The sequence below is a fragment of the Syngnathus floridae genome, chromosome 3, assembly GCF_059516105.1.
Source record: "Syngnathus floridae isolate MCC-2025c chromosome 3, RoL_Sflo_1.0, whole genome shotgun sequence".
NCBI classification, from domain to species: Eukaryota; Metazoa; Chordata; class Actinopteri; order Syngnathiformes; family Syngnathidae; genus Syngnathus; species Syngnathus floridae.
Window position 1 is genome coordinate 9,824,800 of NC_142415.1, and position 27,204 is coordinate 9,852,003.

The 27,204-nt window shown below is 39.7% G+C and overlaps 7 protein-coding genes and 1 pseudogene across 8 annotated transcripts; 2 read left to right on the top strand and 6 right to left on the bottom strand.

Annotated features, from left to right (window-relative positions):
• Nucleotides 1-945: 945 nt before the first annotated feature.
• Nucleotides 946-3,581, bottom strand: LOC148400402 (uncharacterized). The gene is made up of 2 exons (XM_088370349.1): nucleotides 3,175-3,581; nucleotides 946-2,703 (listed from the first exon to the last, which is right to left on the bottom strand). The coding sequence occupies exons 1-2, from the start codon at nucleotides 3,296-3,298 to the stop codon at nucleotides 1,367-1,369; spliced, it is 1,461 nt and encodes a 486-aa protein (XP_088226475.1). The 5' UTR covers nucleotides 3,299-3,581; the 3' UTR covers nucleotides 946-1,366.
• Nucleotides 3,582-4,226: 645 nt separating this feature from the next.
• LOC148400403 (uncharacterized) lies at nucleotides 4,227-6,341 on the bottom strand. The gene is made up of 2 exons (XM_088370351.1): nucleotides 6,124-6,341; nucleotides 4,227-5,614 (listed from the first exon to the last, which is right to left on the bottom strand). The coding sequence occupies exons 1-2, from the start codon at nucleotides 6,245-6,247 to the stop codon at nucleotides 4,563-4,565; spliced, it is 1,176 nt and encodes a 391-aa protein (XP_088226477.1). The 5' UTR covers nucleotides 6,248-6,341; the 3' UTR covers nucleotides 4,227-4,562.
• Nucleotides 6,342-6,489: 148 nt separating this feature from the next.
• On the bottom strand, nucleotides 6,490-7,764 carry LOC148400404 (uncharacterized; annotated as a pseudogene).
• Nucleotide 7,765: 1 nt separating this feature from the next.
• On the bottom strand, nucleotides 7,766-10,275 carry LOC148400405 (uncharacterized). Its single transcript, XM_088370358.1, has 2 exons — nucleotides 9,851-10,275; nucleotides 7,766-8,633 (listed from the first exon to the last, which is right to left on the bottom strand). The coding sequence occupies exons 1-2, from the start codon at nucleotides 9,972-9,974 to the stop codon at nucleotides 7,768-7,770; spliced, it is 990 nt and encodes a 329-aa protein (XP_088226484.1). The 5' UTR covers nucleotides 9,975-10,275; the 3' UTR covers nucleotides 7,766-7,767.
• A 209-nt stretch (nucleotides 10,276-10,484) lies between these two features.
• On the bottom strand, nucleotides 10,485-12,636 carry LOC148400406 (uncharacterized). The gene is made up of 2 exons (XM_088370350.1): nucleotides 12,274-12,636; nucleotides 10,485-12,016 (listed from the first exon to the last, which is right to left on the bottom strand). Exons 1-2 carry the CDS (start codon nucleotides 12,392-12,394, stop codon nucleotides 10,722-10,724), a joined length of 1,416 nt encoding a protein of 471 aa, XP_088226476.1. The 5' UTR covers nucleotides 12,395-12,636; the 3' UTR covers nucleotides 10,485-10,721.
• A 3,483-nt stretch (nucleotides 12,637-16,119) lies between these two features.
• LOC148400407 (uncharacterized) lies at nucleotides 16,120-18,105 on the top strand. The gene is made up of 2 exons (XM_088370355.1): nucleotides 16,120-16,630; nucleotides 16,990-18,105. The coding sequence occupies exons 1-2, from the start codon at nucleotides 16,444-16,446 to the stop codon at nucleotides 17,868-17,870; spliced, it is 1,068 nt and encodes a 355-aa protein (XP_088226481.1). The 5' UTR covers nucleotides 16,120-16,443; the 3' UTR covers nucleotides 17,871-18,105.
• A 1,668-nt stretch (nucleotides 18,106-19,773) lies between these two features.
• On the top strand, nucleotides 19,774-22,486 carry LOC148400408 (uncharacterized). The gene is made up of 2 exons (XM_088370353.1): nucleotides 19,774-20,211; nucleotides 20,566-22,486. The coding sequence occupies exons 1-2, from the start codon at nucleotides 20,094-20,096 to the stop codon at nucleotides 21,516-21,518; spliced, it is 1,071 nt and encodes a 356-aa protein (XP_088226479.1). The 5' UTR covers nucleotides 19,774-20,093; the 3' UTR covers nucleotides 21,519-22,486.
• Nucleotides 22,487-23,541: 1,055 nt separating this feature from the next.
• Nucleotides 23,542-27,203, bottom strand: LOC148400409 (uncharacterized). 2 transcript variants are annotated; one of them, XM_088370348.1, is made up of 3 exons: nucleotides 26,757-27,203; nucleotides 25,290-25,628; nucleotides 25,083-25,219 (listed from the first exon to the last, which is right to left on the bottom strand). In XM_088370348.1, the coding sequence occupies exons 1-3, from the start codon at nucleotides 26,878-26,880 to the stop codon at nucleotides 25,209-25,211; spliced, it is 474 nt and encodes a 157-aa protein (XP_088226474.1). In that variant the 5' UTR covers nucleotides 26,881-27,203; the 3' UTR covers nucleotides 25,083-25,208. The 2 variants fall into 2 exon arrangements, with proteins under 2 accessions (XP_088226473.1, XP_088226474.1); XM_088370347.1 differs by having other exon boundaries at nucleotides 23,542-25,628.
• Between the last annotated feature and the right edge of the window lies 1 nt (nucleotide 27,204).

A 27,204-nucleotide genomic window follows, 5' to 3' on the forward strand; every position in this document is an offset into this window, starting at 1 on the left:
AAAACTGGAAAAATCTGGCGCATCAGTCTGTTTAGCAGCAGCTGTTGCTGGTGGTGGCGGTGGTGTAGCTGTCAGCTTTTATTTATTTATTTATTTATTTTTCTAAGCCTATCAAGGGGGCACTCGAGTCCTAGTGGCCTGCTGTCAACATAGGCCACTCGGGAAATTTAAAAAGGAATCGGCAATATCCAAGGTTCTGCAAATAATTCAAAGAGCATTCATAAAAGCACTAGCACTAAATATAATAATTCCTACAAACAGCACCCTTTACCAGCGACCAATGAATAAACTACGTCAATCGTTATGCATCACTACCCTGCATACACCATCAACCAGGACGTGGGCTCGCAGCAGTAACGCGCTGCGGTTCAAATGTTTGCACTGACATTGCAAACTATCAAAAACACCAGGTTAAAACAATGCTTTCACGAAGCAATAAAAGTGGCAAGTTAAAAAAAAAACATCCAACCAGTTCACAAAGATGGCAACAGCTGACCAAGCACTTTAACAACCAGCCGAAAGGAAATCAAAAAATCCAGCACCTTACCGGTAGCGGGTGTTGCTCTTCCAGGTATTTTGAGTTTGTGTGACACCTTGCTCATTAGCGCTTATTTATGCGTCACTTTTAGATCGCTGACAGCGTCCGCAGCCAATCACAAGCCAGAGCCCCATCCAGGTAACTGCTCCGCCCCCCTAAATAGCTGCGCTGCGTTTCCTCCCAATCAGTAATCACACCATCACTCGTGACAGTGCGTAACAGTCACCATGGATCATAGTGAAGCGTCATCATCAAGTGGATATAATGTGACTAATTATGACTTTATTAAAAACTGGACATCTTTCCAAAACTGGCGAAAAGACAAGAAAACTGTTCAGAAAGACTGACATGTTGGCTAGAAGGAAGCCTTATCTTCCAAAGGAGGAGGGGACACTTGAAATCACAAAAAAATGGAAATAATACTTTATTGCTGTAGGAGTTAATTGTGGTATTCAGTAGTGGAAGCAATCATAAACATATTAAAGAAAGCAAACATTATGTACATTATTTATGTTATGTACATTAATTGTCTAGAGGAGACAAATGGTTAAAAAATATATAAAGCAAGTACGATTTCAATAAAATTGTAAAAGTGACAACAAAAAGATCTGCATAATGCATTGCAAAATGTGCAATAGACCTCAAGGAGCAACAGTAAGAATTATTAGGACTTGAGTAAGATGTAAATAATTTGAGGCTTTGTAATGACTTAGTGACAGTCTGACATGTTACATTTGATCATATTGTATATTTTATGTGTATTTATTTTCCATATTAGTGCAAACACAAAAACCTTCTGAACTTGTTAAAAAGTTACCTTGCAGTTCATTAAAGTCCTGCAGCATCATTGGCTTCTCTTTTATTTGCCAAAGCACACTTGTGTTTCTTAATCTCATACTTATCATAGAATTTTTTATCACACACACTACAACTGAATGGTTTCTCACCAGTGTGTCTTTTGGAATGTCTTGTCATGGTGCCTCTTTGAGAGAATCTTTGACCACACACTGTGCAGGAAAACTTCTTTTCCCCAGTGTGTGTTCGCATGTGTTTAAGCAATCCTGAGCGGTCAGTGAAACTTAAGTCGCAGACTGAACAGCCAAAAGGTTTCTCACCCGTGTGTGTTCTTGTGTGTGTTGTTAAATTTCCCTTTAAAGAGAATGTTTTACCACAAATTGAGCAGGCAAAAGGTTTCTCCCCCGTATGTGTTCTCTTGTGTTGAAGCAACCCTGAATGGTCAATGAAACTTACATTGCAGATCGAACAGGCAAACGGCTTCTCTCCGGTGTGTGTTCTTGTGTGTGTTATTAAGGTTCCCTTGATAGTGAATCTCTTACCACACAGTGAGCAGGCAAAAGGTTTGTCCCCTGTATGTGTTCTTGAGTGGCGAACTAATCCCGATCGAATACTGAAACTTAAATTGCAGACTGAGCAGGCATAAGGTTTCTCTCCCGTGTGTATTCTCATGTGTTTAACCAACGATGAACGGAGACTGAAAGTTACATTGCAGACTGAGCAAACATAAGGTTTCTCGCCAGTGTGCATTCTTGTATGTGTTGTCAGTTGTCCCTTCTGAGCAAATCGTTTACCACAGACTGAGCAGGTGTAACGCTTCTCCCCAGTGTGTGTTCTCATGTGATTGACCAATGAAGAACGAACACTGAAACTTAAGCTGCAGAGAGAGCAAGAATAGGGTTTCTCTCCAGTGTGTGTTCTCATGTGTACTTTCAAAGTATATTTGGCGTCAAAGCTTTTCCCACACTGAGAACACTCCCAACGTTTGGCCTCAGTGTGACATGTTACATCCCCTTCAGCACATTCATCATCAGTGTCAGGTAAGTGTGAGGTTGCGTTGTCAATATCTGAGAGTGACGCTAAGTTGTCTGCTTGAGATCCTCCACCATGGTCTCCATCACCTTCATCATCTTCCCCTTCGATCTTCACAATGACACAGTTAAAGGGTAATTTGGTGATAGCCGACTCCTCCTCTTCTTCTTTAACATCAGTGGACCTCTCATTCTCATCTTCATAACTGCTTGGGGGCTCCGGGCCCTCTTTCACTTTAATGGCAGGGGTCTCTGGGGCCTCCTCTTCTTCTTTAAAGCAGTAGGGCACATCTTCCTCATTAAAATAGGAGGTCTCTTGCATCTGCTGCTCAGCATGATCTTCATGAATGACCGCAAGAGGGGTGAAGATGTCAAGATCAGGTAAAGTTGTGAAATTGGTTTCTACATTTTTCGCATATTATTAAAATTAATAGCGGGTTTTTGAATGAGTAAACATTGAGAAAATCTACACTATACTAAATCTACAAAATTCTACACTCTGTCCCTATAAGTCGTTACAAAACCAAAACATCGATGTTGACGTTACTCAGATATCGTCCCTCTTCATTGTTCTGTTGTTCTCGTCATCTCCTTGACATGTTCTCTAACATGCTGACTTGTCCCGAGATAATAAACAAAATAAAATAAATTGACCAATCCTCAACATCAACATAACTATATATTTACGTCACACAGTGCCCGCATCTTTAATTTTATGACTGACGAATTCATTACAAAAAAGAAATGTACACAGGAATGCTGTTAAAAATAAAAAGTATTAACTAAAAAATCAACAAGAGATGAACAAACCTGCTCCGTGTCTCACATGAGGCTTCTTGAAAACAACGTCCAGTAGTTGACGTTGTTGCTCGTTCTCCTCTTTTGTTCGACAGAGCTCAGCCTCGTAGCCATTGATCATACTTTTTGCACACATTTCACACGATGATGACCAACACTTTACACTCACTCTTGATCTCCGCGTAGCGATACGATGCTAATAAACGCGTCTCTTTGTTCGTAGCTAAGCTATCGTAAGAAGCTTAAAAGTACACTAAAACGTGTTTATACAGATAGGAAGATTCCCTCAATGGGGTTTTACTCCGGTAAGAAAGTAATGGGACATTCTTTGTCGAAGCTTGAGTGTCTTCTGTCGGAATTTGGGGAGAATCATTAAATGAAGCTCGTGTAGTGACGCAAAACTTATACGGAAATACAGCAGTAGCGGAAGTTGGACGGCAACACCACTTAGACAAACTACGCGTCACAATCACAAAACACAATTTCAGTGGCTTTTCAATGCTACATATGACTTCGCAAATTTTCACCAGATTCTTATATATGATTTATTTGTGTTTTATGGAGGATTATTGCAGCTGTACGCCCGGTTCTCATATAATATTACCAATTTCAGAATAAAGACACCATGTTTTCTTTTTAAAATGTGTATACGTCATGTGATTTCTGTGGAATTAAAGACGAAAACAAATCAGATACTGCTTACGAATGTCTCTTTTGTACCGTGCTAATTTGCTGAGCTCATGTGTCATGACAGAGATGTATAAGTTTGAAATTACTATGGGGAGCACTAGTTTAGCAAACCGACAATTACTATTAACCCTTTATACTGAGGCACTTGCTCGTATAGAAATGGATACTGATTTTAGTACTAATCTTAAATATGTCATGTTTCTTTTATCGGAATATTAGCCTGAATGTAAAAATTGCCAAAATGTGCCTAATTAAAACTATACATTTGACGTTAATAAACTCGCCACCAGGGGGTGCTGAGTATGACGGACCAAAATTGACAAACTAAAAAAATAAACGAGACGATAAAAACAAATGTTAAAAAAATACATACATTAAAAATACATAAAGATATTTAATTGTATTTATTTGAATGTCAATTTTGTCCCATTTTTAATCAATGTAATTTATAATGAATATTTTTGATAATTGATAACTACTTCACCTTCAATATAATTGTGCACAGCAGTTGAAGAACAATGATTTGTAGTATTTCTTGCATCACATGGAGATCATTTAAAAGTTCACAGATTTAAATAACGCCTCTCAATCATGGGTTGGGTTATTACATTTTGACTACTTGTCTTGCAATTTATGGCACAAATAAAATTTTACAAACAAGACAAACAGTTCAAATTAAAGGTTTATAGTGTCCTTGAAGTCCAGCAGCTTCATTTACCACACCTCTTTTCACCAGCACAATGGTGTTTCGTAACCAGATACTTCTGAGAAAAGTTTTTATCACACGCACTGCAGCTGTATGGTTTCTCACCAGTATGTGTTCTCGTGTGTTTAACCAAATTTGATCGTTCACTGAAACTTAAGGTGCAGACTGAGCAGGAAAAAGGTTTTTCTCCGGTGTGCGTTCTCATATGAATGTTTAGATGAGCCTTACGAGCGAATCGTTTCTCACAAACTGAGCAGGCGAAAGGTTTATCACCGGTATGTCTTCTTGCGTGTATGTTCAGATGTGCCTTCCGGGCAAATTGTTTACCACAAACTGAACAGTCAAAAGGTTTCTCTCCAGTGTGTGTTCTTGTGTGTGCTCTTAAATGTCCCTTTATAGAGAATCTTTTACTGCAAATTAAACAAGCAAAAGGTTTCTCTCCAGTGTGCGTTCTCATGTGTTTCCCCAAGTTTGAACGTTCACTGAAACTTACCGAGCAGACTGAACAGACAAAGGCTTTCTCTCCAGTGTGTGTTCTCGTGTGTGCTATCAAGTGTGCCTTCTGAGTGTATATTTTACCACAGAGTGAACAAGAAAAAGGTTTCTCTCCAGTGTGTATTCTTATGTGTACTTTCAAACCCCACTTTGAACCGAATGATTTCCCACACTGCGAGCACTTCCATTGTATCTCATCATCTTCATCATCAGTGTCGGGAGAGTGTGACAACACATCAGCATTATTGGATAGTGAAGCTAGGAGCTTGTCTGCTTGTGATCCTCCACAGTGGTCTCTATCATTTTTTTCTTCATCATCATCTTCACTCTTCACAATGACTTTCAGTGGAAAGTTGTTGATATCTTCCTCCTGCTCTTCTTCTTTAATGTGAAGAGGCAACGGAGCTTCTTCTTTAATGTTGGGTAGCTCTGTCTCCTCTACCCCTGCTTTAATGAGGGGTCGCTCTAGTGTTTCCTTTTTTGTGTAAGGAACCTCTAGTTCCTCCTGCTCCACCCTGTAGCTCCACACCTGCTGCTCAAGATGAAGATCTTTATGGATGGCTGCAGGACAAAAGAACACAAACACATAGGGTTCGGTAAAGCTTTGCTCATTTGAGTGTCATATTATGAATTTTATGTGGTGATGTTGGAACAATCAAGTACACGTGAGGTACGTAGTAGAGCGTTACAACTAAAGTAGCTCTGCTGACATTTTCCTTTTTCTTGCTTCCCCTTTTGTCTCGCAGCCAATTGATCTGAAACATCAGCATTCTATCTTTTTGGGAAGTACCTTTCCTCGTTTTTCGACTGACACGTAACAGTTCCAGTACTAAATCACCTTTCAATCATTACCCCGTTTTGCCAATTGTTTTACGTTCGTGAAATGGCAGTGAAATGACCTAAAATTATTTGTTAACTAGAGGTCCATAGCTCGGTTTTGCTATCAGGAGCAAAGTCACGATCATGGGTTGCATGCGATGCCCGACTTAACAAATGAGAATCAAGAAATCATCGCAGGAATATTGTTAATGATCGTAGTTATTACATGTGAGAATTAGAAGTGAATAAACCTGCATCGTATAGCACGACTTGTGGTTTCTTGAAAACAGCGTCTAGTAGTTGAATTTGTCGCTTGTTTTTCTCTTTGTTTCGAGAAAGTTCGTTGAAATGTTCTTTCGTACCTTTTGCACACATTTTCACACGATAATTACACTTTAAACGCACTCTTGATCTCTTTCGGGCGATTGTGTGGAAAGGTTCTGCGTCGTTTTGGTCGCGGCTCCCAGGCTAAGCTAAGCTATCTCGGGAAGCTTTAAAGTTCGCCCGGACGGCTGTATCGGAACATGAATATTTAATCAAAGCTGCTTTATTCCAGTAACGCGGGGATGGGACGCGCTGCGTTAAGTCTTCAGTGTGTTCAGTGCTTCAGAAAAAAATATTGGAAGCCGTAAGGTCGCTCGAAACACGAGCGGAAGTAGAAAGCGGAAGGGAGACGGAAAGTCCGTTTGGACAAATCTGTGCCATATTGACAAATTGCGTTTGTGTTTAATGGATATTGTATTATTTTTAGACACAAACCCTGTGAACGACAACACAGGGGAATTTATATAAACCTTCTGGGCGGGGCATTAATGACAAACTTGAGTTTTTTTTGTGCTTTTAAGCCAGTTTACTTGCCCAATCACCGCAATGCTGAAATGATACAAGCAAATGTGAGGCCACAGTTTGAACGAATTACATTGCGGAAGAATACATTTGTAAATGAGGAATCCAGCCACTTCTACTTCCACGAGGATTAGTTTGGAGGAAAGAAATTAACTGAGGACTACGAAAGCCAGTTAATACATCACAGCATATCATAGCCAGACAGACAAATAATGTAAATGCATCCTCCGGCTTCAAATTTGTACTTGGTTCACAAACAACACTTCTGAAATTTTTTAATCACACACACACTTTTAGCTAAACATTCTCACTGGTGTTTTTTCATGTGGTGAATGAAGGATGTATGGTAACTAAAACTTGTGCTGCAGACTGAACATGAAAAAGTTTTTTCTCCACTGTGTGATCTCACATGTTCTCGCAAAGTCGCCTTTTGTGAGAATCTTTGACCGCAAACTGAGCAGGCGAAAGGTTTCTCCCCAGTGTGTGTTCTCATGTGTTGAACCAGACCGGAAAAAACTCGAAACATTGTGTTGCAGACCGAGCAGGTAAGTGGCTTCTCTCCAGTGTGCGATCTTGTGTGTGCAACTTAATTCCCCTTTAAAGAGAAGCTTTTGCCGCAGAATAAGCAGGAAAAGGGTTTTCCCCCAGTGTGCTTTCTCATGTGTAGCGCCAATGCTGAACTATCGTTAAAACTGGTGCTGCACACCGAGCAGGAATGCGGCTTTTCTCCAGTGTGTGTCCTCGTGTGTGTCGTCAGGCTTCCTTTCTGCATGAAACCTTTACCACAAAGCGAGCACATGAATGGTTTCTCTCCTGTGTGACAGCTCATGTGCCGTTCCAATGTTGTTGATGTGCTTCTTTAAACTGCCCTTCTGGGAGAATCTTCTGCCACAAACTGAGCAGATGAATGGTTTTTCTCCCGTATGCATTCTGGTGTGTTCAATCAAATGCTGATTTCGAGAAAATCCTTTATCGCAACGAATGAAGGGTTTTTCTCTAGTATGACATCTTGTGTCACAGTTTTCACACAGTTGTGCAGATGTGCAGATTCATTTACCACTGCATTTGTCAACAACACACTTGTGTTTCTTAACCTGATACTTTTGAGGGAATCTTTTATCACACACACAACAACTGAATGGTTTCTCACCAGTGTGCATTCTTATGTGTCTCGTCAAAGCACGTCTCTGAGAGAAACATTTGGTACAAAGTGAGCAGGAAAAGGGTTTTTCCCCAGTGTGTTCTCTCATGTGTTTAGCCAAACTTGAACGGTCACAGAAACTTAAGGTGCAGAGTGAGCATTCAAAGGCTTTCTCTCCAGTGTGTATTCTTGTGTGTCGGTTCAAATGTGCCTTGCGAGCGAATGCTTTACCGCAAAAAGGGCAGGCAAAAGGTTTTTCCTCTGTGTGTGTTTTCATGTGATTTGTTAAATTAATCTTTTGACTGACTCGAAGACCACAGACTGAGCAGCAAAAAGGTTTCTCTCCAGTATGTGTCCTTGTATGTCTATTCAAATGTGCCTTACTAGCAAATCTTTTACCACAATCTGAACAGGTGAAAGGTTTCTCGCCTGTGTGGAGCATCATGTGTCTTCTCAGATTTTTTTTGGCAGAGAAAGATTTGTCACACAGGGAGCATTCCCAGTGTTTGTCATCTGTTTGACATGTCCCATCGCCTTTAGGGAGTTCATCATCATCAGAGTCAGACATTTTGTTGTCACTGTCTGTTACAGGAGCTAAGAGGCTGTCTTCTTGTGATCCTCCACCACCTTCCTCTTTAGCTTCATCATCGTCACCTTCAACTTTCACAACGACACAAGTGAATGGCAACTTCATGACATCAGCCTCCTCCTCTTCTTCTTTAATGTGAGGGGAATCTGGTTTGTGCTGTTCAGGATGAAAATCTTCACTGAGGACTGCAAGACAAGAAAACAAACAAATGTTTGGAATGGCCAAACCCTGCTTAGTCAAGTCATCACTTATACAGACACCGCTTACAGTACAAATGTTCAGACATACAGACAGTCGTCCGAGCTAAAATGTTTGTTCACAATACTTCCACAAAGCGGCGGCATGGTGGAGCACTGCTTAGCACGTCCACCTCACAGTTCAAAGGTTGCGGGTTCGATTACGCGCTTGTGTGGGGTTTCTTCGGGTGCTCCGGTTTCCTCCCACATCCCAAAAACATGCATGGTAGGCCCGAATTGCCTGTCGGTGTGCGTACGAGTGCAGATGGTTGTTCGTCTCTGAGTGTCCTGCCATTGGCTGTCAACCAGTTCAGGGTGTGTCCCCCACCTCTGGCCGATGACTGCTGGGATAGGCTCCAGCACATCCATTGGCAAAAGTGGTAGGGTAAATTGATGGATACTTCCACAAACGCCTCTCAATCAAATCAAACATATTATTTGTGACACCATGTACGCTGTGTGAGTGTACCAGAAGCATGGACCTTCTGGCAAAATAAAAACTTACATACGATTCAAAAATTGAAACGCCTTCTGAAACATGTAAATTGTCACAAAGCAGGGTGATGTCTGTACATGTTTGGCAGTGTTTATCATCAACATATTTATCATCATTTGAGAATCACTGTATGACTATATATCACTATGGTCACCATATGACAAGAATGGCATAGACTGTTGGAAATAAATACATTTCATTTCATGGAACAAATATTACAATTTTAGTTTTAAGTGTAGTGTTTCGGCCAGCAGAGGAGGTCTTGTTAGTCCCATAACAATGTTACATTAAACTTTATTTGTGTAAAGTAGGGGTGTTCCCACAAGGGTTTTATGCTGGTGAATCCAATCAACCATGTGTGAGGTCAGACAATTTTAGAGCTGCTCACAAATGATAAATTTAAAAAAAATAATTAATTAATTAATCTTTTTTTATATAAAAAAAAAAACACAATTATCCATCCCTTCATTATACTAAGCTCACAGGATGAGCTGCTGTGATCGTTTTTTGTGACCATCAATGACCGATCACATACTGTTCGACAGAAATAGGCCAATGACGTACGTACGTCAGACTCGGGCATTCAGTTGAGATGGTTTGAAAAATGGCGTTGACTGGAGGTAGTCAAGTAGTTAGTAAAGAAGGGTGGGAACGTAGTGAATAAACCTACCAGTTCTGTGAAAGTCCTCCTGAGACTCGTTGAAACCAGAGTCCAGTATTTGACGTTGTGGGTCGTTCTCTTTTGTTCCAGAAAGTTCATCATTGTACTCCTCTTTTACGCTTTTTGCACACATAATCAGACGACCGTCACATCACTTTACATTCACACTTGATTTCTGCTTCGCAACGTGTCGCCAACAAACGTGTCGCTTTGACATCGGCTAGCGAGCTAAGCTAAGATGACTGGAGAATCCGATTCAACGGAAACCGAGAATTATCTATGGATATCTTGATGAATGCCGTAGTACCAATGGGACACAATGTGTCGAGACTTCTACATATTCTGTTCTAATTTCAGAAAAAGCACATTTTGTGAAGCTCATATTTGGTTACCCAAAACGTACACGGAAATAAAGCTGCAGTGGGAGTCGTACGGCAACTCCACTTGGACAAATTCTCGCCTGTGGCGTTTGCCTTTTTCTTCTCTTTAAAACAAAATAAAACAAAAAAATTATATTAGAATTTTAAAGACATTTTTAGGGGATTTTCATCTATTCGTGTTTTTAAATACAATTTGACTTGGTAAAGAACTAGGATATGACTTGTTCGTATATTGCACCAATAACCCGAATAAAAAACATTGATGATTAAGCAGAATCAGCTTTATTGACTTAAGTTTAGCATGCCAAACAGGTGATCAGATGGCTTTTTTTTCAAAGTCAGTCTCTTTCAGCTTAACTTCTTCCCAGCACACTTGTGCTTACACTTACAAGACTTGTTTCATTTAGTGTCACAAATATTGTAAATGTTTTTCAGGGTGAGCGTTCAAAGTTTCTCAGCTTGTCAGAACTAAATTTCATTATTATTTAAAGACTGCAGCGTCATGTGCTGCTGCTTCTCTCACCAGGACACTTGTGTTTTCTCATCTGATACTTATAAGAGAACCTCTGATCACACACACTGCAATTGAACACTTTCTCACCAGTGTGTATTCTCGTGTGTTGAACTAATGAAGAACGATCAGCAAAACTTGTGTTGCAAACTAAGCACGTAAAAGGTTTCTCTCCAGTGTGTGTCCTTAAATGTGTTCTTAAATGTGCTCTCTGAGCAAATCTCTTCTTACAGACTGAGCAGAAAAAAGGTTTTTCCCCAGTGTGTGTTCTCATGTGTAGAACCAATGTGGAACGATCTCCAAAACCTAAATTACAGACTGAGCAGGCAAAAGGCTTTTCTCCTGTATGTGTTCTTGAGTGAGTGTTCAACTGTCCCTTCTGAGTGAATCTTTTACCACAGACTGAACAGGAAAAAGGTTTCTCCCCAGTGTGTGTTCTTATGTGTTGAACCAATGATGAACGATCAACAAAACTTAGGTCGCAGACCGAGCAGACAAAAGACTTCTCGCCGGTGTGTATTCTTGTATGCGTTATCAAATTTCCCTTTACAGAGAAACTTTTACCACACACTGAACAGGAAAAAGGTTTCTCTCCTGTGTGTGTTCTGGTGTGTGTTACCAAGTGTTCCTTCTGAGTAAATCCTTTACCACAGACTAAACAAGAAAAAGGTTTCTCCCCGGAATGTGTTCTTGTGTGTCTTGTTAACGCACCTCTTTGAGAGAATATTTGGCCACAAACGGAGCAAGAAAAGGGCTTTTCCCCAGTGTGTGTTCTCATATGTTGAACAAAACGTGAATGAACACTAAACTGTGTCCTGCAGACTGAGCAGACAAACAGTTTCCCTTTAGCATGCTTGTCTTCATCAGTGTCAGAAGAGTGTGAAGTTATGTCATCACTCTCGGATAGTGGTGCGCAGTGGTCTCTATCACCTTCCGTTGTCACGTATTGACTTGAGCTGCTGCTTGGAGGCTCCTCCCCTCCATTCTCCTTACTTTCACTGGGATGAAGTATTGACCACTGATCTTGGTCTTCACTCTTCACAATAACATGAGTCCATGGAAACGTGGTAATATCGCTGTCCTCTTCTTCCTCTTTAATGTTGAGGTTGCCTTTCTCCTCATCGTTTTCAATATGAGGAGGCTGTGCATCCTCTTCATTTTTAATGTAGGGGTACTTTAGCTGTTGCTCTTCCTCTTTAACAATTGGGGGCTCTGGCCCAGGCTGTTTCATCCTGAAGTTCCACTCCTGCTGCTCAGTATGAAGATATTCTTCACTGGCCTCTTCTGGAAACAAGAAGACACAAGATTAGGTCATGTGCTGTACATGTCAACAGATACGATGAAGATATTATAATGAATGAATGAACAGACAAACTGTAGGCAATTTTGCTGTATTTATGTATGTATTGCTGTATAAGTTTGTTGTATTTTGTTTTTATTTACATTTTACAAAATTTCCCACCTTCAACCGAATCTGGTTTGGACAAACTAAGCTAGTTTTAAAATTGGACATTACTGTAGTTCTTTGAGAGTTTACCAACCTTCCCTGTGCAACACAACTTGATATTTCTTGAGTACAGGGTCCAGTCGTTGACGTTCGTTCTGCTCATCTGTTTGAGAAATCTCCTTCTCGTACTCTTCTTTCACACTTTTTGCACACATTTTCCCACTTGACTTCGCGACAACAAACGCGTCCCTTTGTTGACAGCTAGACGAGCAGCAGGGTAAACTTAAGTTCAGCCCACCGTGATGAGTTTATCGGGACAAAAAAGTAAATAAGTGGTCGTAGTAAAAAAAAAAAATCGTCGTTGTCGACGTATGTTAAGCAATATAAAGAAGTATTCAGTGAAGCACAGCCTACGCTATATGCTAAACGTCACCTTGCTAACTATGTTATGCTTTGAATTTACTTCCGGATGACAAGAGACAGTTATTGTCACTCTGATTTATTACTGCCTCTTTAGGTGAGGAGGTGTTATTACACGCCATAGCCTGACAAAAACACACAAATTTACGGTAACTTTGTACTGAGCTAACGTAGATAAATCAGGTTGAGTTTTCACTCTTCAGAGCCCCTTTTTCTTACAAAGGTCTTGCCAGAGCCTGTCCTTATTAGGTGTATTAAAAACTTTTGTCACCCCCTGAAACTATAGCAAAATACTCAATTATACTGGAATAATCATGGTACCAAAAGGTATTGCAGTACAAGTAAAATAAAATAAAAAACATCTCATAAATGTTTGAGAACAAAAACATTCTAAATGATGACATACAACTGTATTGTGGTTAAAACTATAACAAATGTAATGTGTGCTACATTATTTTTTTTTTAAATTTGAAGGCTCTTGTGGCTTTTCAAAATTTCAATGATTTTTTCAAATACAGTATCACTAGAGGGAGCCTGTGTACTTTGAGGATTATTTATTTGAAAATGTATCAAAACGGATAGTGTATATATATATATATAACCCTTTTACCTTGACTTAATTAAAGGAGTTGAATCAGCACTTTTACCCAGGTATTTTTTTGTGGGCATGTGTTTCCATTGTCTATGAAGCCACAAATATGGTATTTAATATAATTAAAATATTAAAGGCTGGATATATTTGATAATGTTTTATTCAAGCTGTTTAATTGACAACCATGGACTGTACTGCGTATATTTTCAAACATGAATGAGTAGCATCAGTGAGTCCCCTGAGATGCGCTACAATAAGTTATAAGTATAGTACATCATGAACCCAGCAGTGCATTTAGTTTGCAATTTGGCATCTACAGTGTTAACCACAAGTGAAAGTCAACATTCGTTCTGTTTATTTAAAGTTGTGCAGCTTCTTCCACTGCTGCTGTTCTTGTCAACACACTTGTGTTTATTTACTTGATACTTGTAAGAGAATCTTTGACCACACACACTGCAATTGAACACTTTCTCACCAGTGTGTGTTCTCATGTGCCTTGCTAGTGCTGCAGGATGACCAAAACCTTTCGTGCATACAGAGCAGGTAAATGGTTTCTCACCCGTGTGGGTTCTCATGTGTTGGACCAATGTTGAACGAACATTAAAACGTGTATTGCAAAATGAGCAGAAAAATGCTTTCTCCCCAGTGTGTGTTCTTGTGTGTGTTCTCATAGTTGCTTTCTGTGAGAATCTTTTACCGCAAATTGAGCATGAAAAGGGTTTCTCACCCGTGTGTGTTCTCATGTGTTTCGTCAAAGTGGAATAATCACTAAAACATTTGCGGCACGCTGAGCAGGAAAAAGGTTTTTCGCCAGTGTGTGTTCTTGAGTGTGTTATCATTGATGTCTTCTGAGAGAATCTTTTCCCACACACTGAACACATGAATGGTTTTTCTCCCGTGTGAATCATCATGTGTCTTCTCAGATTTGCATTGTTGCTAAATGTTTTCTCACAATGAAGACATGCCAAAGCTTTGCTGTCTGCATGACATGTTATATCCCCTTTAGAGTGTTCATCATCATCCATGTCAGGAGAGTATGACATGTTATCACTATTTGATCGTGGAGCTATGGGTCTGTCTGCTTGTGATCCTCCACGGTGGTCTCCATCACCTTCATCTTCCTCATCTTCACTTTTCACAATGACGCGGTTAAAGAGCAACTGGGAGGGATCATCCTCATCCAGCTCTCGAAACTGCTCTTCCTCCTCCCCAATGCTATATTCGTCTTCTTCCTCTTTAATATATGGGGAATCTGGGTCCTCCTGCTCTGCCCTGGAGCTCCAATCCTCCTGTTCTTCACCGACATCTGCAGGAAATATTAAAACAAGCACACAAAGTTTGGAAAAGGCAAGCTATGCTAAGTTGTGAATGTTATTGAATGTTTTGAGAGAGTAAAATCAAATTTTAAGAAGAGAATAAACAAACATATTTTTCATAATATTAAGCAATTAACACAGAAAGACTAGATTCATCATCTATGACGTTCATTAAGGAGGTCACATTATTACAGAGAAACAAGCAGATCACTATGAAATCAGAGCATGCATTTGTGATTAAGTTTTAATTCCCATTTAATCAGCGTTACGGCTAATACGGGAATCCTTGGGGGGGAAACTCACCCCTTTATGAATGTCTCGGCCCAAACGGTTTGACAATGAAAACGATTATGAGGGGAGATGAACAAACCTGCTCTGTGCGTTTCATCTGGAAGCTTTAAAACGGCGTCCGGTAGTTGACGTTGTCGCTCATTTTTCACTTTTGATAGACAAATGTTCTCTACGTACTCCCCTATCATTCTTTCCAAACTATCAGACAATAATATCAGTCTCCGTGGTATATGAGGTTAACCTCTGCGTCTCTTTTGTTAGCCAGCGGACTAAATTAGCAGGTGAAATTTTATAGTGCACCTACTCTCCGAGTAGGTTATGTTTAATCGGTTTCACGGCCTAAATATAAACAGATTACAAAGCAAAAGCCGTAATTTTGATGGAATGGTACGGACGTCTCACTTCCTGCAGTTCCTTGCTGACCTGAATTCAATTTCCTGCAGAGAAGATGCATTCAGTTCATTCAGGTACGTTACTGCCTCCTTTGGTGTGAAAGCGTCATCACAGTATGGTAGCGGAATCATACTACACGATCAATCAATCACTGAACTTGTTTTCGTTTCACTTGCAGTCTATTTGGTATCTGGGCCTTCAGTGGGACGAGCCGACTTGATCCACCCTCAAGACCAGTATAAAAACGGTGTTAGGTAACGACGTCATATTGATTGAATAAACTAACAGTAATCCGAGTGGATCTCTGCCAAGGCAAGTGAGGAGTTTCCTCGCTAATTTAATAAATCAGTAAGCGATTGTCTTAGGCAGCCCTGGTTAACGAGTTACTTTTATTATTTTCATCAAGTCCGTCCTCGTACTCTGCCGTCGTTCTCGCGTACATTCCCCTACACCCACACGAACTCCGTTGAGCGACGTGCTGCTAATTTAAAAAAAAAGAAAAAAAAACGCGGTTTTTTTGCAACCATCCGAGTCTGACAGCAAAGACAAATATTTAGCAGGTAAGTCTAGCAATGAGAGCAAATTAGTTTTAAACAATGACAGAAATATAAACGGGATTACAAGTAAACAAATAATCATGCCGATTTAATTAGACCGCCCCGTCGCACTATTTTCCTTGACTAGTTTTTTATTTCTGGTAGACAAGGCATACTTAGTATAATCTGATCCAATACTGCCTCCTTTGGTCTGGGTGGTTAATATCACGCTAAATATTCCGGTATAATTGTTGCACTTTTGGGAAACGGAGGCTGTACCTGAGTACATCGGCTCTCTCACATCATGGTTTGAATTTAAAGTAGAATGTTTCATTGTGCTCATTTCCTAATAATTCTGTCACTTTTTTTCATGGAACTTCAAGGGCGTAATGGCACATTCCCATCTCAAGAGGGCAGCAATGCACCACTATGAAGCAATCGCAGTTTTTTACTGTGCCGGAAGTAAAACAGAAAAAGAAAACAAACCTCAGCGAGACAGTCTTGGAAAGCCCTCGTCCTCGAGTACATTACATCACAGTTTGCTCTTAGTGTAGTTAATGGTTTTTGTATATAACATAGTAAACATTATTAATGTTCTGATAAACTCTTCTTGGGTCACGTTGAAGATTCTCAAAATAGCTTAGATTGCTAGCTGCGAAGTTAGCAGTATTGCTCAGCAGCGCTCGAGTGTAAAGTGGTATGATTATCGGGTGAAAATGTGTAAAGTTGAAATGCTGAGAGCGTTGCTAAATCAGCGACTGAGTGCAGCCGTTGAAGAAGTCTTTGTAGTTTTTGAGAGAACGATAGCTGAGTACGAGGAGGAACTTTGTCGGACAAAAGAGGAGAACGAGCGCCAACGTCAACTTCTGGATGCTGTTTTCAAGAAGTCTCGACACGTACCAGGTTTATAGTCATAGCTTCCGCTCACATGTTTAGAAGTGTGTAGTAGTTAAACTTTGTGTTCATCCGCCTGAAAGACAGTACTGCAGTACTACTGTGTATGGTTTATCCTTTCCACATACTAAATGTTTAAACACATTCAAACTTATTTAATCATATTTAAAAGGTTTCCTTTGAGTCTATTCTCAGTCGATTCCCATTTACAAAATGATCACCTTAAGGTCTGGATTATAGTGGTGGGATAAATGATAGAGGGTGACAGGGTTCACTCCATTCATATTTACACAAAAATAACATGTGAAGTGACCGAGCAAAGTTTGACTTGACAAAACCATGTGTGTTTCTCCTCTTGTGTCCTGCAGATATCAGTGAAGAAGATCCTAATCTTGAGCAGCAGGAGCGGAGTTCCGGGGTGGAGCAGGAGGAGCCCAAGCCACCCTACATTAAAGTGGAAGAAGACGGGGAGCTTCTTCAAGGGCTGGATTTCTCAGTGTATCGTGTCATTGTGAAGAGTGAAGACGATGAAGACAAAGTTCAGCGTGAGGAGAACGGAAGGACAGAGGCTGCAAGCAGCAGCTCAAGTCATCAGAAGACAACAAGAGATGATGGAGGATCACAAGCAACCAGCCGCTTAGCGCCACTATCAGATAGCGGCGACACGATGTCTGATACTGACGATGAACACCCTAAAGGTGATGTGACAGGACACACTGATGACAAACATGTGAAATGTACTCAGTGTGACAAAACATTTGGAAACAAGAGGAATCTTAAACGGCACATGAGATGTCACACAGGAGAGAAACCTTTCCTGTGCTCAGATTGTGGCAAAAGATTCTCTCGGAAGGATTATTTAATAACACACACAAGAAAACACACAGGAGAAAAACCTTTTTCCTGCTCAGTCTGCAACTCAAGTTTTACTTTTCAGTCAGCATTATTTCAGCACATGGAAACACACTTTGGGGAGAAACCGCAATGTCCTCAATGTGACAAAACCTTTGGCAACAAGAGAAACCTGATAAGACATATGAGGCGTCACACGGGAGAGAAACCATGCATCTGCTCATTCTGCGGTGAAAGATTCTCCCTGAAGAGAAGTTTGATCAGACACATCAGAACACACATTGGTGAAAAAACCTTCTCCTGCTCAATCTGCAACACAAGTTTCTGCTATCAGTCCGGTTTGAGTAAGCACATGAAGAAACACACCAGTCCAAGTGTTGAACTCAAGTGTGTGTGATTGGAAGAATAACATCAAAGTTGGGATGTATAAATACAAAGATAACAGGAATGAAAATCAGTGTGAGCATTTATTCAATATTCTTGCTATACAGATTAAGGCCCATTTACAAGTACACTCTATGTCCTCTCTAGTAAGACAAATTAGAGCACTAGTACCCTTGGGGCTCCATAAAATGTGGGGGTCTCGGAAGGTTTTTTTTCATCAAAAGCCCTATTAAAACTCCTTTAATGACTATTGCCAAGTCAAGCTTTAAACTGTTATATTCTTAAACGTTTTTTATTTTAAATTCTTCCCTTTTTTTATCTTGATTTTTGTAAAGGCATACTGTATGTTAAACTTCTATTATTGTACCCTCTGTTTTTAACCTACTGTAGCACTTTGAAACTGCTATGAAATATAATGCACTATAAATTATATTTATTATAATTATAATAATAAACATTATGGTGGCATGGGAACAAGCGGTACAATAAATGGATGGATAATAATAATTATTATTATTACTAGTAGAAAAAGTCCTGTTTCCCACTTCTGGGTGACATTTTGCACTCTCGTAGGAGACTTTTGGGACAATTGCATATAATTAGTGAGTAAAAACTGTGGACTCTGACATCTGTGCACTACTAGCGCTACAAGTGAAGTGTTGATATCTAGTAGAATTTGATCATGTCACTAGTACAACACATTAACTACTGCACAGTTTTGTCTCACAAGTAACATGTACGTAGGTGTCCTGCTAGTGTGTAGAGATGTCTTACAATAGTGGAAATAAGTGTCACTAGTAAAGCATGTTTTACTAGTACACTGAATTGTCTTACAAGTGAGGGGAAAAGAGCATACGAGTACATGAACCTTAAAGGACAATAAATGCCCAACTGACTCTCCATAGATAGCATGTATACATGGACACAAACACTGATGCCTGTGAATATAGGAGGGGATGTGTATTGTATGTGGGCTGTTTTGATATGTTGTGATGTGATAAACCGTGTTATAGTCCTGGAGTATACAGTCGCTCTCTGTTCTTCCGACATGTATTGTCATGCTTAACGAGTGTATTTTCATACATTCATAAGTATCTCCAAAATCCATTCATCATCGAACACCACAACAATGTTATAATATTGTTCAATAAAGATGTCAAAGATTGTGCAAATATGTGCTTGGAACTGATCCTATTTTTAGGCAGTTGTAGATTATGCATGCAAAATTTTGTGGTACATGATGGGTTTTTTTCTTCTCGTGTTTATCAGCAGCTAATTATACCCCCCACCTCCTTGTTCACAATAGTAAGGCTAGGGAACACTGAACCAAGGCTAGCTAGTTCTTTTTTCGCCTTCTATTTTGTCAAGTTATTAAAAATGGATGTTGCATAGAATTCAAAATGTCAGGTTGATGTCATGTCAACTCAGGTAGTTGTGGTCCAGCATGAGACATGAACCGTGGTCCCCGACACTGACAGCATTATATTTGAAATTCTAAAGTACATTATTTTCCCAGTCTTCTTGTGTATTGTCAAGTCTCCCTTTAGTCCTGGGATAAAAAAAATCCTTGCGTCATCCCTGGAAATAAATAAAGATTGAAATGAATGAGTAAATAAGTATTGAAAAAAATGGAAATATCAAAATAGATAAATGATTACAAAAATAAGTATTGAAATAATTCAATAAGTATTGAATACATTAAACACAATGAAATATTTAAATATGTACTATTTCATATATTTAGGTTTTTCACGCTTGGTCCTCCAGCCTTTTGTCTTGTCGTCCATAAATGTATCTACAGCGGAATCTTTAAAACATTCTTTTTGAAAGCATGCTCGCTATTCGTTTTTTGAACTCATCGTTGATAACTTTGTCATTTTAATTAGCTACCGTTCATGTTCGTAACTCTGGCAAGTGGTTTGTCCAGGTGGAGTTGCCGTACAATTTCCGCTGCAGCGCTCCCTCTGTGTACCATTTTGCTAACTAAACGCGCGTCACTAAAAATAACTCCTCCTAAATAACAACTTAACATACTAAAGCCACAACACAGTATGTCCTATCGCTTATTTATTAGACTAAAACATCATGAGTTCAGTCTTTATGTCTGGATAAACTCACTGCGGTCTCCAGTTTGCTTAGCATAACTTGCTAGCTGCGAACAAAGAGACTCGTTTGTTGGCAGCATATTGTGTTAAGAAAATATCAAGTGTGAGTATAAAGTGATTATCACGAGGAAATGTCTGCCAACATTTTAGAAGACGAGGGTGAACTTTCTCGGACAAAGGGGAACAAGCGGCGACGTCAATTACCGGACGCTGTTTTCAAGAAGCCTCGAGTTGGGTTCCGCAAAACAGGTTAGGTAACGGCTCATTTACACTTGTTAAGTAACTATTTTACAAATGGGTTACTAAGTCAGACACGTCAATGTCCGAAATTTACAGTTTGATATTGTGGCAAAACCCAAGCACGTTGTGTCATGTCGGCAGCTGATTACTCTTCCTTAGTAATGCTTATATTAATGACATACATTAGCTGTTTTTCACTCTATCTATGACAAGCGTCTCTCCGATTACTATATTTCCATTTTTGATGTGTCTGCAGCAGGGCTTAAACCGTGACCTCAAGTCGCCAAAACAAATAAAACACAACATCAAAATGACAGCATAAGACTTAAGTTCACCATGTTTCTGTCTTCTTGTGTTCTATAGATGTCAGTGAATATCTTTGCCAAGAGCAGCAGGAGCCGGAGTCGCCTTACGCTAAAGAAGAAGAAGAGGAGGAGAGAGTGATGTCAGAATTTCCCCACATTAAGGAGGAAGAACAAGAGGCCGATATTGCCAATTTTACATTGACTGGTGTCATTGTCAAGATTGAAGATGATGATGAAAGCGAAAATAATGTCAACAACTGTGGAGGATCACAAGCAGACAGCCTCTTACCTCCACTGTCAGACAGTGACCAAACGTCACACACTTCTGACACTGATGACGAGGAGCACTCAAAAGGTGACATATGTCACACTAACAACAAACCCTGGAAATGTTCTCACTGTGAAAAAACATTTGATGCCAAGTATACTTTGAAAGTACACATGAGAATACATACTGGGGAGAAGCCTTTTGCCTGCTCAGTTTGTGGTAAAACATTCACTCAGAGGGGACATTTGGGAACACATGCAAGAAAACACACTGGGGAAAAACCTTTTGTCTGCTCATTTTGTGGTAAACGATTCTCTGGAAAGGGAAACTTAAGAACACATACAAGAACACACACTGTGGAGAAACCTTTTGCCTGTTCAGTGTGTGGTAAAAAATTCACTATAAAGGGAAACTTACGAACACACACAAGGACTCATACTGGGGAGAAACCTTTTGCCTGTACCGTTTGTGGTAAAAAATTCTCTCAAAAGCCAAATTTGGTTACACATGCAAGAACTCACACTGGGGAGAAACCATTTGCATGCTTAATTTGTGGCGCAACCTTCTCTACAAAGGATGGTTTAATCAGACACACGAAAACACACACTGGCGATAAACCTTTTCCATGCTCAGTTTGTGGTAAAAGATTTTCTCAAAAGCCAAATTTGGCTGCACACTTAAAAACACACAGTGGAGAGAAGCATTTGCCTCCTCATTTTCTGGTAACAGATTCAGATGAGTGATACACAAATGTTTTTTCCCCCCCAATGTTGATATTATTATTGGTAGTGATGGAAGCCATTGACCATTATGAGTAGCCTGTATCTGTCTGTGGTAAATAGGAAAATATTGGCTCTAAGCACGTTTGATTTTAGACCTGCAACATGTTAAAGTTTTTTTTCTATCGTAGAAAATAGACTTTGTTGTTTTAAAGTCGAACAAAAATGTGCAGGGGGCTTGCATGCTCAGCAGCATGTCTTTGAACCGTCAATGAGTGAGTTTCCTACAGTAAACAGCTATCATTATTATTATTTTTGTTTGTTCAAAAACAAAAAAGTGCATCCGCATTGCAGGTTTTGGCTAGTAGCTCACGAGTAGTACTTAAACATCCTGCCACTTTTTGATTCATTGCTTATTGTGTGGGTTCAATTCCACCTCTGGCCCTCCCTCTGTGGAGTTTGCATGTTCTCCCCGTGGGTTTTCCCTGGGCACTCCAGTGTCCTCCCAGATCCCAAAAACATGCTTGGTAGACCGATTAAGCACTTCAAATTGCCCCTAGGTGTGAGTGCAAGTGTGGATGCTTGTTCTTCTCTGTGTGCCCTGCGATTGGCTGGCAACCGGTTCAGTGTGTCCCCCGCCTACTGCCTGATGACTGCTGGGATAGACTCCTGGCTCATATAACGCACTTTTCCTTTTGAGCATTTGCTTCCTGCTGTGTACTGATCCTTATGACCTTGTGTTGATAACTAGATTTGTTTTTATTTTTTTAATGTGAGCCAGCATGTTGTGAAAATGACTTTGAATCATTAAAAGCAAATAATGCTTTACTGTCCTTTTTTTTTCATCTGAGCCTGTACTGGCTTAAGAACCACCATTGAGTTAAACTGAATTTTTGTCTTTTCTGGAGCTTTTGTATGACTGTAAATTATTGAATAATTATGACCAAATAATTTGTCAATCTCAAGACAATAATAAAATGATTTTAGAAGTATTGATTGTGTGTAATTACCCCCCCAAAAACAGTAGTATCTTAAATATGGCTTATGAAATATTATGAGACTTGTCTTACCTTATTAGGTGTTAGCAAATCACAATGTTGCCACACAAGAGATTATCGATCCGTTCCATTTAATCATTGAAAACATCTCCGTATAGCTAGATTTCCAGTTCATGTTTTTTTCTCTGACCATGCTTGCAGTATGGTACATGCCTGTGGTCATGTCAGGGTTGCAAATATGCCAAGTGTGCCCACTAAATAGTAGATTTATTAGTCAACCAGTCTAAAAATGGTTGATTAGTGGTTGACGTAATGCTTCGCACATTGAGCTTCATTGAAAAAAAGTTCCGACTTGCCTGCAAAAATAGTAGAATGGAAATGTATCGAAAAACGATTTACAACATGGAAGCTTATTCATACAGAACAAATAATTCTAAAAAATTTAATTCTGACCAGCAAAACATACCAAAGCAAAGCAAAGCAAAGCAACTGAGAAAAACTGCAATGGGAGGCAAGGCGATACAGCAGCTCAGTAAACACAAAATCTGCACTTGAATTAACGTTTGTATCTGAGGTAGGTGCACTTGCAAGAAAAAGCCACTAGCAGGTAGTGACCATGACCCAATCTTGACAAGAATTGGTTTGAAAGCAAATGAAAAAAACAACAATTTTAAAATACTAAATGTGATGACTACCAACTTATCTGTGACAGACTTAAGATGGTAAAGGAAGAAAAAAACCATGAGTGTCACCTTGACTTACAAATGTTCTCATTTGCATTATTTCAGTGAACTTAGAGGGGGAAATGGAACAGTAAGGATAGTGTAATGCCCTCACATGTGGGCAAGGGGAGCCACAGTCATTGATACACTTTTGAGGTGTTCATTGAATGGGACTAACGGTCAAATACACAAAATAAGACATTCACACTGAACTAACCACATGGTTGAGGGCCAACCCGACTGACTCCACAGCCTGAAATGACTCACTCGGCCCTGAAATCAATCAATCAATCAATCAATCAATCAATCAATCAATCAATCAATCAATCAATCAATCAATCAATCTTTTATTGGCCAAGTTTGAGAATGCCAAACAAGGAATTTGACTCCTGTAGATCTCTGTACAAAGGCACGCATCAACAGACAAATACTAAATGTGTGTATACAGTATGTGAGGGTTTGGGCTGAATTACAATTTAGAAAACCTGTTACAATTTATTCCTCGTTCTATGATGTTTGATTATCTACAATACAGTGATTTGTGTTAATTAAAAGCACATTTTTGAGGCATCTGGAGCAGACTGATGGCATTTTAATTTCAATATAAAAAACTGATTTGATTTTAAAATACATTTACCATCTTGTTCATGGAATGAATTAAACTTGTAAGTTTAATCACAGTTTACATTTGTTTAATGATCAGTTTACTTTGTGATAATAAAATCAGTGAAAGTGTTTACATTAAATATAAGTTAAAATGACATTAAAAATACCAAATAAATTACATCAAAATTAAAATTAGAAATCAAAACAACTGAGTGGAGCCAATGAAAATGTCTTTTTGGTGCTATCAAAGAGTACAGAGTTTGTCAACGGTGGGACATGTCATGTGTCCTTTTGATTGCGTCATCATCACTCGGTGATACTGGAGCTCAAGAGGCATGGTGGTCTCACTATCTTGCGTTGTCATGTGTTGACTGATGCTTGGACGGTCAGCTCCTGGGTTCTCCTCCCTTTGTCGTCATCTTCACTCTTAACAGCGACAACAGTCAACGGGATCTTAGTGATAACGTCCTCTTCTTCTTTCTTAATGTAGGAGGGCTCTGGCTGCACTTCCTTCTTTTTAATGTCAGCAGTCAACTCGTGCTGCTCAGGACCAAGATCTTTTGTACCTGCACTTAAGTTGTAGACTGAACCGCTAACAGGTTTCTCTCCTGTGTGTGTCCTTGTGTGTCTTGTTAAATGTACCTTTTGAGTGAAAATCTTTCCACAAATTGAACAGGCAAAAGGTTTCTCGCCCGTGTGTGTCCTTGTGTGGCTTACTAAACTTCCCTTTACGGAGAAACTCTTGCCACAAACAGTGCAGGGAAAAGGTTTCTCACCTGTGTGTGTCCTTATGTGTGTCCGTAATGTTGCCTTCACAGAGAATTTTTGGTCACAAACTGTGCAAGCAAAAGGTTTCTCACCTGTGTGTGTTCTTGTGTGTATTCTTAAGTTGCCCTTTGCGGAGAATTTTTGACCACAAACTGAGCAGGCATAAGGTTTCTCCCCAGTGTGTGTTCTTATATGAGCATTCAGAAGTCCCTTCCAAGCAAATCTTTGACCACAGACTGAGCAAGCAAATGGTGTCTCACCAGTGTGCGTTCTTGTGTGTGTTCTTAAGTTCCCTTTTTCAGAGAATCGTTGACCACAAAATGAACAGGAAAAAGGTTTCTCCCCAGTGTGCGTTCTTGTGTGGCTTATTAAACTGGCCTTTTCAGTAAAGCTTTTACTACAAAGTGAACAGGTAAAAGGCTTCTCTCCAGTGTGTGTTCTTGTGTGTTTTATCAAATTTCCCTTTTCAGAGAATCTTTGGCCACAAAATGCGCAGGCAAACGGTTTTTCCCCAGTGTGTGTTCTCATGTGAGTCGTTAAACTACATTTTTGATTTACTATAAGACCACACACTGAGCAGGAGAAAGGTTTCTCCCCAGTGTGCGTTCTCATGTGTCTTTTCAATGATGACCTGTTGAAAAAGGTTTTGTCACACTGAGAACATTGCCTGTGTTTTTTGTCAGCGTGATCTGTCATATCACCTTTAGAGCATCCATCATCATCAGTTTCAGGAGAGGGTGATGATATGTCATCACTATCTGATAGTGGAGCTAAACGGCTGTCCACTTGTGATCCTTCGGAGTGGTCTCCAACACCTTCTGTTGGGGCGTGTTGACTTGAGCTGCTGCTGCTTGGAGGCTCAGCCCCTCCCATCATCTCGCTTTGACCATCGTCTTCCTCATCTTCTCTCTTCAGAAAGATGCCAGTCAATGGCAACTTGGTGATATCAGTCTCCAACTCTTCCTCTTTAATGTGGAGTGGCTCTGGCTCATTTTCCTCTTTACAATTAGGAGGCTCAGGCTCCTGCTGCTCACTAAGCTCTGCAAGACACAAGACAAACACACATTGTTTGACAAAGTCAAGTTTGTGACTTTGTTGTCTAGTAACGTTTATCTGGAACATGTTTAATTATGAGCTTCAACAGTCACTCATTTGTGCTACTTTTAAAGGCACTTGAGCAGTTCAGTAATTGGAAAATTTGAATCGGCAATTTTTAGGATGATAATGTTTTTTATTAAATGCCTGCGACTCTTGTGAAAATAAACGGCTCAAAAATTGGATCAACGGATATTCAATTACTTAATTGCTAGACTAATTCATTCTAAAAATATTTGATAGCGACAGCTCTATTTTTATGCTCGTTTTTCTGTCCATACATTTTTGAACTGCTGTGAATGAAGCAGCAAGTTAACCAAAAATGAATTTGCCAATCACCACAGTGCCTCAAAAGGGGTTGTGGGAGGAGCACCACCAAAACTTGCCAATATGACTTAACATTGAAAACAACAGTCCACAACATCAAAACACTCCCTCTTGGAGAAACTAAATTCAAAACATCACAATGATGAAATGAAAGCTTAGCAAGTGCAGAACTATGTTAAACGTAAAGGGCAAAGTCACTGACCACCTGAAACAACATGATGTCGAGCTCAAAGACACCAGGAGGTATGCAAACAAACAAAACATTATTTATGATATATTTTCTTTGAAATATTTTCAAGTGACAAAATATTGACTTTTTTTCATTTCAATTCGTTCAATATGATGTCTTGACATTATATAGCTACATATACGTACAATACCGAGTGAATGTTGAATGTACAGAATAAAACATTACAAGAAATAGGCTGCTTGGTCCTTCAAGCAATAATGGAGTAATTTGTTCATTGACTATTTAAGGGTATATACTTGAGCGTTATGATGAGGGGGAAATAGCCTACTCATCACTCCCATATATGTATATTGTGTCAACAAACACTTGCCACCATTTATAGTGCTTCTGTTTACCTTCAAGTAAAGGTAATCAACTAAAATCATTTTTGTAGCCAAAGCACAAGTCATGGTGTGCACAACTTTCCACATGACCTCACAGTTCAAAGACGTGGTATCTAGATTATACGTGAATACAATTTAATTTAGTAGCTAAACAAGCGTAAAATTGAACAAACCTGCTCTGTGTAACACATCTTGAGGCTCGTTGAAAACGCCGTCCAATAGTTTGCGTTGTGGCTCCTTTCCTTTTGTCCAAAAAAATTCCTCCTCGCACTCTTCCTTTACAGTTTTTGCACACATTTTCTGACGATAACCGCAACACTTCACACTCACACTTGATTTGTGCCTACCACAAGACGTGTTCTTGTCAAACAAGTCTCTTTGTTAGCGGTTAGCAAGCTAAGCTAAGCTTGGCTAGAGGAAGCTTCAACAACGTGCATCGAGACGAGTTTACACGATCACGTAGATTTTATGGGAGTGGTTTTATTTCGGCAAGGTAGTGATATAACGCTCCACGTCGAGGTTTCAGTACGAGGTATAATAATTGGGGGATATTTATTTCGCGACCCGCGTGCGGTTAGCAACAACGAACACGGAAGTCAGATCAACAGCGGAAGTTGTACG